The sequence below is a fragment of the Zonotrichia leucophrys genome, chromosome 27 (assembly GCF_028769735.1).
Source record: "Zonotrichia leucophrys gambelii isolate GWCS_2022_RI chromosome 27, RI_Zleu_2.0, whole genome shotgun sequence".
NCBI classification, from domain to species: Eukaryota; Metazoa; Chordata; class Aves; order Passeriformes; family Passerellidae; genus Zonotrichia; species Zonotrichia leucophrys.
This window is the reverse complement of record NC_088196.1, coordinates 2,424,129-2,436,954: the sequence shown is the minus strand read 5'-3', so window position 1 is coordinate 2,436,954 and position 12,826 is coordinate 2,424,129. Positions and strand designations below refer to the sequence as shown.

The following is a 12,826-nucleotide window of genomic DNA, read 5'->3' as shown; positions in this document are numbered from 1 at the left end:
GGGGAGCAAAGCCTTATCTCCCCTTCAGGATGTGGTTACCTTGTGTTTGCAACAGCAGGGGAGGGTTGATGCTGCCTGGTGTGACTGAGTCAGAAATGGTGACCACAGCATCCTGCCTGTAGCCTGTGAGAGGGGCATGAGCTGGGGAAGGTGTGGGCTGGGCTCTGTTAGGCAAGAGCCAAGTTTCTATGGAAACTATCACTCCATCAAATCACCCCAAATGATTTTCTGGTGGCCCCTTCCTCCTGTCCCTGAGTGCAAAACAGCAGCAGGGTTTCTTCCCTGCTGACAGGAGCATTTTCCTCCCTTGTGCCTTCAGCAAGGACTCTCCTCACTGAGGCTCCTGAATGTGCCAGAGACATTTCCCTGCACAAAGTCTGCAAAAGACAAATTCTGCCAACAGGAAATGTACATTATTTAAGCTGTGTTTCAGACCCCAGTGGACTTTATGACAGTTGGATTTCAGCAATCTCTATCCAAGCTCTAGAAGAAAAAGCACAGAAAACCAACAGCATTTTTGCTAGTACATCTTTATTTTTGTCACTACTGCAGGAACATAAAAAGGACATGCAATACATTGGGCAGAAGAAATACAGGCTTAATCAAGAAATGAACAATATCTGGCTGAATTAAATCACTCCAGATTCTACACAGCTCTTCTGATCTGCAATACACACTTTTGGATATTTAAATTATCTAAAACCCTAAGCTCCTGTGCTGGAAGTCCCCCAGCAGTGCTGCTCCAGTTCCTCAGGCAGTAACACAAGATGCCTGGGAACGGTGCTTTTCAAAGGCCATCTGTCTGCAGTGAGCACTGGAGTTTTCAAAGCTACAGAAGCAGGTTGGACACTGGTGTGGAAATCCCTGTAGAGTGGAGGCATCTACTTAGCAGAAGGATGAGGATAAATCCACTCTCCTCAGTGTTCAGAGGAGAGGAAACAGCAAAAGCACTTGAAACTCTTCAGTGTGAATCAGCTGGCCAGCAGGAGTGCAGAGTGTTGCGTGTCTTCAGGGGAAGGTGCTGCCTCGTGTCCTGGCTGGTCTCTGTCAGCAGCTCTGGCCCTGCATGTTCAGCCCCCTTGTGCTGCTGGTTCATGTTCTTTCCTGCTCTTCTTTGGGTTCATTCCCCATGTCTGGAAGAGCATAGGGAGGTTTAAAGTACATTTAATGAAATTGGGCCTCTGAACCAGTGTTTCATAGCTGTGAGCTCCCTTACCTCAGAAAAGAAACAACTTGATGCTCATGAGGGCATTGAAGGCGATGCTCTTTGCCAGCAGAACTCTCAAACCCAGCACAGCTATGGACAGCATGTTCACTCTCTGCCCTCCAGCATCTGCTCAGCGACCAGAAAAGAGAGGAGAGATCATGGTCTAGGTTTTGGTGCTGTGATCTTGGCAGAAAGTGGAAAATCCACAGGTGAGAGTTTCAGGGAGAGGAAGAGCAGCAAAGGAAGAGCTGAGAGAGAACATGGCAACAACAGGGGAGCAACCATGGAACAGCAACCTTGGAACAGCAGCCTGTGTGTGCTGAATGTGTTGTGTTCTGAGTCCTCTGCCCTGGAGAAAATACATTTCCATGCCTTTATCCCCCAGAGAGCAATGTAACTTTACATCCTGTTTGGGTAACTCACCTTGTGCTGAGATGTTTGTGCTGTTGCAAACCCTCTCACTGGGCCCTGACTCTGTTCTGGTTCTGTTTGCTTCCCCAAATCCTGTTATTGGTTCTTCAGCCTCCTCTTCTGTAGCATGATAAAGAAAAGGCAATTTAAACTATATACACCATTTATACAGGATAATAAAAAAATGTTTAGTTGACATTTCTCATAGAAAATCAGAGGAACATACTGACTGGGCTTCAGCAGGTCAGGAGTAATTCTGACATTAATATGAGGCAACAAGTGCTCCATGCAGTTGCAGGAGAGAGAAAAATTCCTGCATTGTTTTGTTTTACTATTTGAATGACCTTCATGGCTAAAAGAGTAAACCCGCCAAATATAACAATTCATTTAATTAAAAAACCCTCACAACATACTCGTCCTTCAACTTTGTGTTGGTATTCAAAGGGCTGTTCCAGCTTGTGCTGCAGGAGGTTTCCTGCTATAAACTAAAATATTGCATCATAAGGAAATTCCCATTTTAAAGAAATAGATTGTGTCTTTCTTCTTCTCCCCAGAAAAGTATCTCAAAGTAATTTAACAGTTAAGAAACCATTTCTTTTAAATGCTTTGAAACATCTTTCATCTCTCCCTGCTGAAATCCCAAATGTCTTTCTTATTTCTGCTGGCTGCCCAGGGCAGTGCTGCCCAGAAGGAGAACACCAGGCCCCACAGGCCACTGTCTCCAGAGGTAAGTGACAGCTGTGCCACCAAACTGTACCTGGCTCTGCTGTTATCGTGCGGTTGGGGAATTTGGCCGTGCAGGTCACCTCTGTGTCTTTTGTCACCCTGACCACTTTAATTGCATTGTACAAGCCCTGTGATGTCAAAATGGATGGGCTCTGTTCATAGACCACCTCCTGAGAGGGCATCTCCAATCTGATGTTCTTTGTAGCGGAGTTCCTTGCCAAACAAGCTGCTTTCCCAGAGCTGCCACCTCCTTCCAGTTTCTTTGATTTCATCACAATGACTTGAGGGTCAGAAATGTTGGAAATGTCTGAAAAGAAAAGCAAGGTTTGGACAGGATTGATTTTACTGCAGGCTTGCCTGGGTGCTGAGTGACCCAAAATTCACATGTACTCCATCTGTGACTAATTTGAACATTCTCATTTACTCTCTTTTATGTCATTATTCCTTGGCATTAGAGCTACAAATAACAAAAGAAGATTGCAGAAACTCTCCACCATCTGTCTCACAAAAAAAAATATTGGTGTCAAAAGAATTTAGTTGCCCACAAATTATTGTGGTACCATGACTTTTTTTTTAAACAAAATATCTTTGCCTCTAGGTCAGGTCACAAGTGGAGAATCAAGGGTGATCTCAAAAACCAATATCAGGATTGAACTCAGATTAGCAATTTGGATGAGAGTAAAACCATGGAACTGAAAGGAATCCTCCAGCAGCCTTCCTTGCCAGAAAGGGCTCAGCTTATGAAAAGCTGTCAGACACATCCACCAAGATTGACGTGTCTGCTTTGTCAGGAGCATCCTGAGGGGTCTCTTGGGTAAACAGAGGTGCATGAGGCTTTTCATTTGGCATGGTGTCTGCCTTGCAGGTGGGTCAAGAGATCCCTGAGCTCGAACATTTTGTTCATCCCAGGGTACTGATGGAAGTTTGACCAAGGAGCTCTGATTTTACCCCCTTTCCCCATCAGCCCTGTGCCACTGCTGAGGAACTGAGGTGAAAGGCAAACGTGCTCTGCCACAACTTCATGGGTCAGCTCTCCTGATCAAACAGGCAGAACTACTCACTTGTGCACACCTGCAGCCACCAGACACCCACCAGAAATCCAACACTGCCTTCCCAGCTCTTGTACCAGTTTTGGCCAGAGCCTGTCAGTGCTGTGAGTTCTGTGTTCTCTGAGAAGACCTTCTCTGACAAGGGTTTTTCATGTGGTCTCCTCTCCAGGCTTTGCAAACAGCCAGAACACAACCAGGCTGCTTCTCTGCAATAGCTCCCTGGGCAGGATCTTCAGCAAGCAATAACGCACACAGTGAAACTGTAGTTCAGAGAGCAGAAGATTGGTTTTATCTGACCCCAGAAGGCTCACCTGAGTCCCACTAGTTTGCATTGCCTGACAGTACAGCCATGAATTCTTACCACTGCTTGCTTCTGGAAGGGATTAATCTTTTATGTTTATGTTCAAATTTATTTGAACAAAAGGGGGAGGTTGCTCACATCCTGGAAACCTAGACTTCAACACATTAAGTATTTCAGCAGAATCAAAAGGGACTTTGATACTTTAGGTTCAATGTATTTTACTACCAAACATAATTCCAGAGTTTCTGTGCAGCTCTGAAAGTATCCTGTCATTAGCTAGAAAAAGAAAATCATTGAACAACAAGGAAAGAAGAGGACTTTCTGCAGAATGGTAAGTTTACATTCTTTTGTCCCTTTGGAATTGGAAGTGCAGTAAGGTTTTTCCAAATACATATTTATTCCCATGCAACATATCCTACAGACATGGAGAGATATTAGGCAGAACCCAAAGCAGTCCCACGTTTTCTGGAGATATAGTAGGGGTTTAGGGATGTAAAATAATGTGGGACATTCTTGCCACACTTTAAAGACACGCAGACCTCTGAAAGCAAAGCAACAATTCCTGAGAGATGCATCTGGTACTTCAGGATCACAGAGATAAATATCAAAAACCCCTCTGCCACCCCAACATTCACATTTCCCTCGAAAAGCCTGGGGTGACCTGCACCTTTATTATTCATCACAGAATTCCAAAGAAAGATAGGAATAAGTCAGGCTTCCTATAAACCCTACTCCCCACATTGGTCTTTTCAGAACCCACACAACCTGGGGGCCAATTTTCTTTCATTCCAGGAGCTCTTGGCTATGAGGCACTTGTGAGAATTTAAGCCCAAGGCTATTTCACCTCCTTCCTGCTCTGTCCCCAGGACAGTGGAATGCCTTACCTGGGCACACTGTCAGTGTGGTGGTGCCAGTGTCAAACCAGAACTTCTCCAGCCAGGAGTTACAGATCTGTCTCAAAACTCCTCATGCAGGGAGCTCCTCACTGAGCTCTGCATTCCTGTCCCAAGTCAGTCAGTGCAAGCCCGCTGGAGAATTGGACACTGGGCAGTGAATTTGGGCCAGAGTGCTGCCCAACGTGGGAATAAGTTATCACAGGCTAAGCAGTGCCCTGCTGGTGTTTGGGGATCATGGAATAATGGTGCTGTGCAGAGTGAGCCCAGATGTTCCTGGGAAACCTTCCTGAGCAGATCCAAGCTGAGGGTTTGGCTTGAAAGCCTGGCTGGGGAGCGAGTGCATTCAAGGGATTATTGCAGCTGAAAATTTTTTCAGTGAACCCAAACCTTTAAATTCCCTTGTCCTCCTCCACATTAATTTTAAATGGAGTTTTCGGAATAAAAAAATGTCACTTACTTGGTTCAACTGTGAGAGTCGTCCCTGGTCCAAATACAAGCTTATTAATCCACACACTGGTGAGGCTTATTCCAATAACTCACTCTTTCCTAATGGTGTTCAAAAATGTTGTAAAAGCAGGTGGTGAAAAGCCATTAGTCCTAATTATCCATGGGTGCAAGTCCATGGGAGGATCCAGAGGTAGATTTACTTGCAAAACTGGAAAGGGAATAAAGGTTAATTGACGTGTTCAGTGATTTCAGAAAGCTTGATTGAGTATAGAACTTTCAACTTCCCCCTTTCTTCCACCTTTTAGAACCTTCATGAGCTCTTTTATGTATCCAGGATACAAGGAAATATAGGAAGAATATTGTTCTTCTCTTCTTAATCCTTAGAGTCACTCATCTCCTTTCTTTCCCAACATTTGTCACCTTCTTTCCCTCTTTTTGTTTTTGTACAGGTCCCTATGCTGTTTATATCATTGTGGTAAGCCCAGCCCAATACACAGTGATATATTTCATAACAAAAACTGTCTCTGTTCCACTACACAGATTATTGGATTATACAAGCAGTCACATGACATCTTCAGTGGTTTGAGACCAAACGCACCACATAAAGAAACACTGCATGGCTTTCAAGGAAGGATCTCAAATAATATCAGAGAGGTTGACTTGTAAATGAGTACGTGGGTATTATGTGACACCTATGAAGCCTGTGATGGAGTTTAGGTGGATATAAAGCAGAAAAACAATGAGTGCCTCTGGTGTTCTTTCAGAGGATTTCTTACAATGCAGTCTAATCCCCCTAGTACTCTCGTTGTAGATGCTAGTGGTAGTGTGAACAGAGTTCTGGGATGTAGCAGGCTGACTCTGGTGATCTTGGAAGGAACGAATGAAAAGCAGAGGATGCAGGAGGGTCATAAATTGCTGAAGTGACCTTCCAGCTGGGAATTACCCTTGACAGCTCAGGGTGAACTGCATCCAGGGATCCTCTAACACGAACCAAATTTACATGCCAGGGTCTCTCCTTGCCTCTGCCTGGCTGTTGCTCAGGGATTCCCCCTGAGCAATGGGGTCTTAAGATCACTGAAATAAATGTACTTTGAGTGTGTCTGCGGCTGTTCCATCTGCTGACAGTGCTGCCTAACATAAATGGTTGTAGCTGTCCAAGTTTGAAAGAAAGATGTCTGCGAAGGAAGGCAGGAACCTCTCTTGGAATGGAGAATATGATCCCCTTCCCTCCATATTTATATAACTTAGAAATAATGGGGCTTTCAAGGAAAGATGTGAGAAGAGGAATAAAAGTTTTTTACTAATATGTGTATATATAACACTCCAAACAAAAAACAGCAGCAGGACCAAACAGACCCACACACCCAGGCCCGGCCTCTCTCAACCGCGGGCGCTCTCCCCTTTGGTGCAGCTCCGGGCACAGCCAGCAGGGGCGCTGCTGGCTCCCGGCCGGGCAGGGCAGGTGCGGTGATTCCCCCGCGCCAGCAGGGGGTGCTGTGGCACAAACTCGGCCGCCTCTCTGCATGTGTGTAATGGTGGGTGGGCAGGCAGGAGAGATGGAGAAGGGGCTCCCTTTACAATCCCACAGGAGTAGCCGGTCCTGGTGTATTTCTCCCTTACACAAACCAAAGGCCAGTGCTGGGGACAGCAAGGGATTCGTGTGTCAAATTTCCGTTCCAGCAATTTCTCATCTGTACCAAATGCACCCAGATCTCCCAGGCTCTCCTTATAGGTCAGCTGTTCCCTTCCTTGTGTTCATGGCCCTTCATTGCATTTGTTCCCCTCTGTCCATGTTCTTCCCAGGACTGGGAGCCCGGCAGGGGACACACTGGTCCTCAATCCCAGCAGTTCTGAGCTGAAGAGGATTCCTCCCCAGTGAGCAGGGAGTCAGGACAACAGGCCAGGAGGTTGCATGAACCAACAAGGCTGGGAAAACGTGGGCCCAGTGCTGAATGGGATGGGGACCAGGTGACACAGGATATGGGACAGGGCTGAGGTCCTGAATGCTTTATTCACCTCAGGCTTCACCAGCCAGACCAGCCTTCGGGAATTTCATTTCCCGCAGCTCAGGTGGAGAGGCCGGGAGGAGGAATATGTACCCTTGCAAAATCCATGTCACTGAGCCTTTTTCTAGGCCATAATGAAAGGATTTGTGCAGAAGGTTTCCAGGGAAGTCAGTGCTGGGGGCTCAACTGAATGAAGAATGCACAACATCCACTCACTCCTCATCAGCAAGACTCTTTGTCTCACTGTAGAATGCTGTCAGTGTGGCTAATCCCAATCCCCACTTCTCAAATCATGTTGACTGTCCCTGAGGAAAAAGGGCTGAAAACGAAGGCAAGGCAAAGAGGAGAAATGAAGCTGTGCTGGACAGAAGCCCAGGCAAGGTGCACTAACCCTGCATTTCCCCATATTTAAGCCTCTGCAGCTCCCAGCACAGCTCCTCCTGCACCATCAATGGTACCAGCCCTTCCAGCAGCCCTCCCTCCAGTGCCTTTTAGTGCCATCAAACCAGAGGGAGGTTTTCTGCACCTGCCATTGCCTGACAAGAGCCCTGGGCAGCAGCTGCCAGAAAGAAATGCTGAGAGATCTGTCTTCCCCATCTGTTGGTTTTTGGTTCACTCTGCTGCAGAGCTGCTCCAGGGTGATTCTTGCTCCACAGTAATACGTTGCTGCATTGCCTGGGCTTGCTGCCACGAGCTGCAGTGCGAAGCTGTTCTTGGACGTCTGCATTGATCCCACAAAGCGATCTTGGAAACCGTCTCCATAGGCACCACCATCCCTGTTAATCCATTCCAAAGAGCCCCGTGCATCCTGATGGTACCAGTACATGAAGTAGTTGCTCATACGATCTCCCTTCATGCTGCACTGAAAGGTGAATTCATCTCCCTGTTGCACGGTCACTCTCCTGGGCTGCTGCTCCAAGGCCACCTGGCCAGTGACTGCTGCAGAGAGTAAGAGACCCACAGTCACTCCGAGATTCATTAAAGGTCAGGGCAATGCTGGTGGGGCTTTGGACTGGCACTGGACATGTGGGAGGATAAAATCCTCCTCTTGGAAGCCAGCTGACACAGATGGGCAGAGCTGGTGGCAGCTAGCAAGGCTCACAAGGAAGGAGACACCTCATTTCCCTCCTTTCTTTTCCCAGTCACACAGGGAGCTTTTTTTGATTTTCCCCAAAGATGTAGGAAGGATTTAGAACATGAGGCAGCAAATTCCTTTGTCCTTGCCAAGACAGGATGGTGAGGCACCCACTGTCCTGTCCCTGAAGCTGCTCTAGGTGAGCAGAGCAAAGCCAAAGGGCTGAGCAGGCAGTGGGGCTGTGCCCTGTGCTGCCATGGCCCAGCTGCTCTGTGCCAGAGGGGCCGCAGTGTCCCAGGAGCAGTGTCCAGTGCCAGGGCCAAGTGCTGGGCCCCGAGATCTGAGTGCAGCAGGGAGGTGCCCTGCGTGTGCCCAGGCTGCAGAGGAGGCAGCTGGCACGGAGGTGCCCAGCTCAGAGGTACCAGAGGAGCAGGGCTGCTCTCCCCGTGCTCCACAGGCATGGCTGGGCAGCTGGAGCCGGGGCACAGCTGCGGCTGCAAGCGCTCAGCACAGCTGCCCAGAGCCCTGCAGAGCCCAGGGCCACGCTCAGCTCCTGGGGCCAGCAGCCCTTGCCTGCACTTACCTACAATGGGCAAGAAGCCCACGCACAGGGCACTCCACATGGCCAGGCCCGCTCTCAGTGGCCTCTCTGCAGCTTCTCTGCGCCTGCACAACAGCTCTGCCCACACCTGCCCTGCCTGGGCCTCTGGCACTGCTCTCAGGCCCAGGCCCTGCTGGTCCCTCCCTCTGCCTGTGACAGCACTGAGGGGGAGAGGTGGGGCACCAGGAGCACAACTTGAAGCTCTTGCTGCCCTCCTGGCTGTCTCTCACCCTGGGTGGTGCAGTAACAGACCATTTGTTGGGCAGGAAATGCTGTGTTGGGCTAAAGGTGACGTGATTCTGATGGGCCAGCCCTGGTCTTTCTCTCTGGCAGTCTCACAGGCTTTTGCTGGCACTTTGGAGGTGACCAGGGGGGCTGTCAGCCTGTCCTTCCCCTCGCTCTGGCTCTGCTGGGCTGCTGCTCCCACATGGGACACCCCAGGATCTCAGCTTGGCTTGGCCAGGGCTCCCCTTATCCAAAGTGCTCCTCACCCTCCTCCCTGCACTCTGGCCCTGCACTCTACTGACTCCCCAGTGATGACACTTCTCCAGCTGCCTCTTCCTCTCTAAGCACTCCTGGACCCCTGCCCTGCAGCAAAGACTGCCCAGGACTCTGCAGGTGCTTTGCATGTTCCACTTAAGAAGGGGAGCAAGGAAGGCTGAGTGAGACTGGAACCAGGCAGTCACCAGGCTGACTGCATGACAGAAAAACCTTAAACACCTTTACAGAGTAGAACGTTGGAATTGGGACTCAGGAGAAGGAAAGCCTCAGTGCTGGGAAAGAAGCTCTTGATGAAAGGCCAGGATCACTGGTGCTGCGTGGGGATCGCACCGGATATCTTAGGATCACCCCTGTAGAACTTTAAATCTTGCTCATAGGCTGGTTTTGCTTCTCCTGCTGTCTCACCAGTGAGTGCCCTGGGTTGGGCAGTAGGCTGCGATGGAACACAGCAGCACCACTTTTGCCAGCTGAACAAAGGAGTATTCCATTCTGTGATACGTGGTTCTCAGATGTAAGGCTCACGGAAAGGAGGAAATGGGACATTTGGAGTGATAGCCTTTGTCTTCCCAAGGAATCATTCTGTGAGAGAATGACCATTTTTCCTAGAAACTGCTAAAATCCTCACTATTGAAGGAGAAGTATGGCAGAATGTCCTTATTTCTCCTGTACTGCAGACTCAGCTTTCTTTGTTTTTCAACTGTTGATGTGGAGCTTCTCTCCAAGTTTAAAAGGCTGTCAGAGCTGGACATGTTTAGCGTAGAGAAGCAGAAGCTGGTTGGGGTTGCAGCTTTCAGAATGAGCCTGGCAGCAAACAGAGATAAAGCTGGAGCAAGACATTTTCTAATTGCTCGCAATTCTACTTATAATCGAATTGGCAATAAATCAGAATCCCTGCAGTGTGCACTAAAGGCCAGGAGTACCTGTGGTACACAGCGATGGCATCTGACTTCTTGGAAACAGCCTTGAGACCCATCGGCTCCAGCCGCTGGTAATTCTCACCTTCCCGACATCTAAGGCAGCCTCTGGCCGGGATGTTTGTGTTAAAGCTCATCTGCATTTCCTGTCTCCGTGCGACGGCACAGAAATACCGGGCAGAGTCCTGAGCTTGCAGGGGCCGTAAAGAAAGAAAAGCCTCGGACCGGGAATTGTCCCGGGAAATCTCGGCGCGGCCCACCACTGCTACCCCGTACTCCTTTGTAGTACCCCTGGGGCGGCTGATATAGGACACCCACTCCAGGGTGCCCACGGAGAACTGACGGTACCAGCGAATGCTACGATTTTCGAAGGTGAATCCGGATCCGCGGCAGGAGAGGGTGACGGAGTCCCCGGGCGCTCGCTGCCCTCCGCCGGCCTCCTGCAGCCTCGGCCGTGCCCAGAGCCCTGCGGAGGGAGAGCGCAGGGATCGGGCAGGGCGCGCCCGCGGACCGAGGGCGCTGTCCCGGTATCCCGGTGGCCCCGGCCCGGCACAGCCACAGCCGCCAGCCCACAGCCCCTGTCCCTGGGTCTGTCCCGGCCTTTGCCCGTGTTCCCTGCCCTGCCTCTGCTCCTGTCCTTTCCCCAGCTTCTGCCCTTGTCCCTGTTCGTGTTCCTGCTCCTGTCGCTGTCGCTGTCCCTCGTTCCCCGGGCCGGGCTCGCTGCCCTCCCCGCCCGGCTCTCACCTGCCGGCCACAAGGCCAAGGCCAAGGCCAGCAGCCCCGGGCCCGGCCCGGCCACCATCGCTGCGGGCGCCGCGGCAGCCGCACAGGAGCCGAGCGGAGCCGCGCTCGGGCCGCTCCCGCCCGGCCCCGCCCGGCCGGGGCAGCGCCGCCGCCTCTGCCCGCCCCGACACACCCGGCCCGGGCCCTGGGGCCGCGGCCCCGCCGGGCGGGACGGGCAGCGCCGGCCGCGCCCGGGCCGCGCACGCGAAGCAGCGCTGAGCGCTTGGACAGCGCCTTGTGCCGAAGGGACCCGCGGGCAACGCGCCCAGAAATTCGCCCTCTGTGTTCCACAGAAGGTCACTGGCATCCGGGGCTGCCGTGGGCAAAATGCTGCCCGCAGCTGAGGGAGGGGATGGCTCCTCTCTCCTCGGCACTGCTGAAACCACGCTCGGCTACTGGAAACACATCCTGACTCCCCAGTTTGTCACGTCAGTTGTTTTTCACCTGAGCAGGGACACAAGGATGCTGAGCGTACAGTAAAGAAAGGAATTATTTTTTTTATACACCTGCAGACGAGTGGTCAGTAGTGCAGGAATGTTCATCCTTTGAAAGTCAGGCCCCATGTAGAGGCTGGAATTTCTCTGGAATTCAGACTGATTCCACTACTGGACATAGTTCAGTCTCTGGTTTCATTGAATGTTAAATCATCTACCAATTTTCCCTTGTTATGGGGTATTCTGAGCTGGGAAGAGCTGCCTGGAGTTGGATGATCAGGACAAACCAGCCCTGAGGTCAGAGCTGCCAGTCTCAGTCACTGCTCTTTCTTCTAAGCAGGAGAATATTGCAGTTAGCTCTTGATATTCACAGCTTTTGTCACTGAGGACTTCCAGAAATAATTGTGCTACAGGAGTGTTGAGGACAACCCTGTGTCCTCTTCAGCCTGCAAGTTTCAAAGCTGAAAGGGAACCAGGAAAACCTGCAAATGATACAAAGGAAATTTGGGCTGGGGCAACGAGAGGCAGACAGAGGAATGAGGAGAGCTATTCTGCATAGGTTTGTTTTCTGTATTTCTGTGGCGTGTGTTCTATCAGAACCTCGGGTGTGTTGTTGTTCTGTAAGGCTGCAGACACATTTACAGGCTGCCAAGCTCCCTCATAAGGACTCCGTGTGTGTTGCAATCTTCGCTGCAGTGTTGTTCTTGCCTCTCTGCTGGGGCTCTTCTCCATTCTCTGCAGCACAGTCCTTTCTCTCTTCTCAGGGGCTCCTCCTGGGCTCTCAACCCACCCCTATTTATCTCAGTTACCTTCACGAGCTACAGCTGCTGCCCAACTAAGGACCCTGCAGCTGCAGCTCGTTTGGAGGAACTCAGACCCACACAGGTCTTACAATACAACATATATTCAGACCCCCACATTGACACACACAGATCTTACAATACAACATATATTCAGGCCCCCACATTTCCCCCCTTTTCTTTTAACAATTATACAATTATAATATGCATACAGTTCCAGCTCTCAGGCTGCCACAGCTCTCGGCTGTCTTTAGATACATACATAGAATATATACATATCCCTATACAGTCCCAGCTCTCAGGCTGCCACAGCTCTCGGCTGTCCGGGGGATTCCATACCTTCTCTAGTCCCAGCTCTCAGGCTGCCACAGCTCTCGGCTGTCCTATTTTCTATAGTCCCAGCTCTCTTGGCTGATATTCCGAAGTCCCAGCTCTCAGGCTGCCACAGCTCTTGGCTGTCCGGGGGATTCCATACCTTCTCTCGATGTTTGGCTGTGTTTTCTTCATCACACGGGGTCACCAGTTGTTGCAATCTTCGCTGCAGTGTTGTTCTTGCTTCTCTGCTGGGGCTCTTCTCCATTCTCTGCAGCACAGTCCTTTCTCTCTTCTCAGGGGCTCCTCTTGGGCTCTCAACCCACCCCTATTTATCTCAGTTACCTTCACGAGCTACAGCTG

The 12,826-nt window shown here is 50.4% G+C and overlaps 2 protein-coding genes across 2 annotated transcripts in view; both read right to left on the bottom strand.

Moving 5' to 3' along the window:
* The window catches only part of LOC135458564 (M1-specific T cell receptor alpha chain-like), a 208,892-nt gene that overhangs the window by 108,691 nt on the left and 87,375 nt on the right, over positions 1-12,826 (bottom strand). The gene's annotated exons all lie outside the window — the stretch shown is intronic.
* Positions 597-10,976, bottom strand: LOC135458424 (Ig heavy chain Mem5-like). Its single transcript, XM_064733565.1, has 7 exons — positions 10,879-10,976; positions 10,276-10,600; positions 5,048-5,103; positions 2,376-2,651; positions 1,631-1,738; positions 1,217-1,333; positions 597-1,133 (listed from the first exon to the last, which is right to left on the bottom strand). Exons 1-6 carry the CDS (start codon positions 10,934-10,936, stop codon positions 1,218-1,220), a joined length of 939 nt encoding a protein of 312 aa, XP_064589635.1. The 5' UTR covers positions 10,937-10,976; the 3' UTR covers positions 597-1,133; position 1,217.

Excerpts from the sequence above, each read along its gene's own strand:
- LOC135458424 (XM_064733565.1), bottom strand. The coding sequence starts at position 10,936 with ATGGTGGCCGGGCCGGGCCCGGGGCTGCTGGCCTTGGCCTTGGCCTTG. Across the intron at positions 5,104-10,275 it reads GTCGCACGGAGACAGGAAAT|TGTGTGGATTAATAAGCTTG; the intron begins GCAGATGAGCTT and ends AAGCCTCACCAG. Across the intron at positions 2,652-5,047 it reads GACTCTCACAGTTGAACCAA|ACATTTCCAACATTTCTGAC; the intron begins GTAAGTGACATT and ends TTTTCTTTTCAG.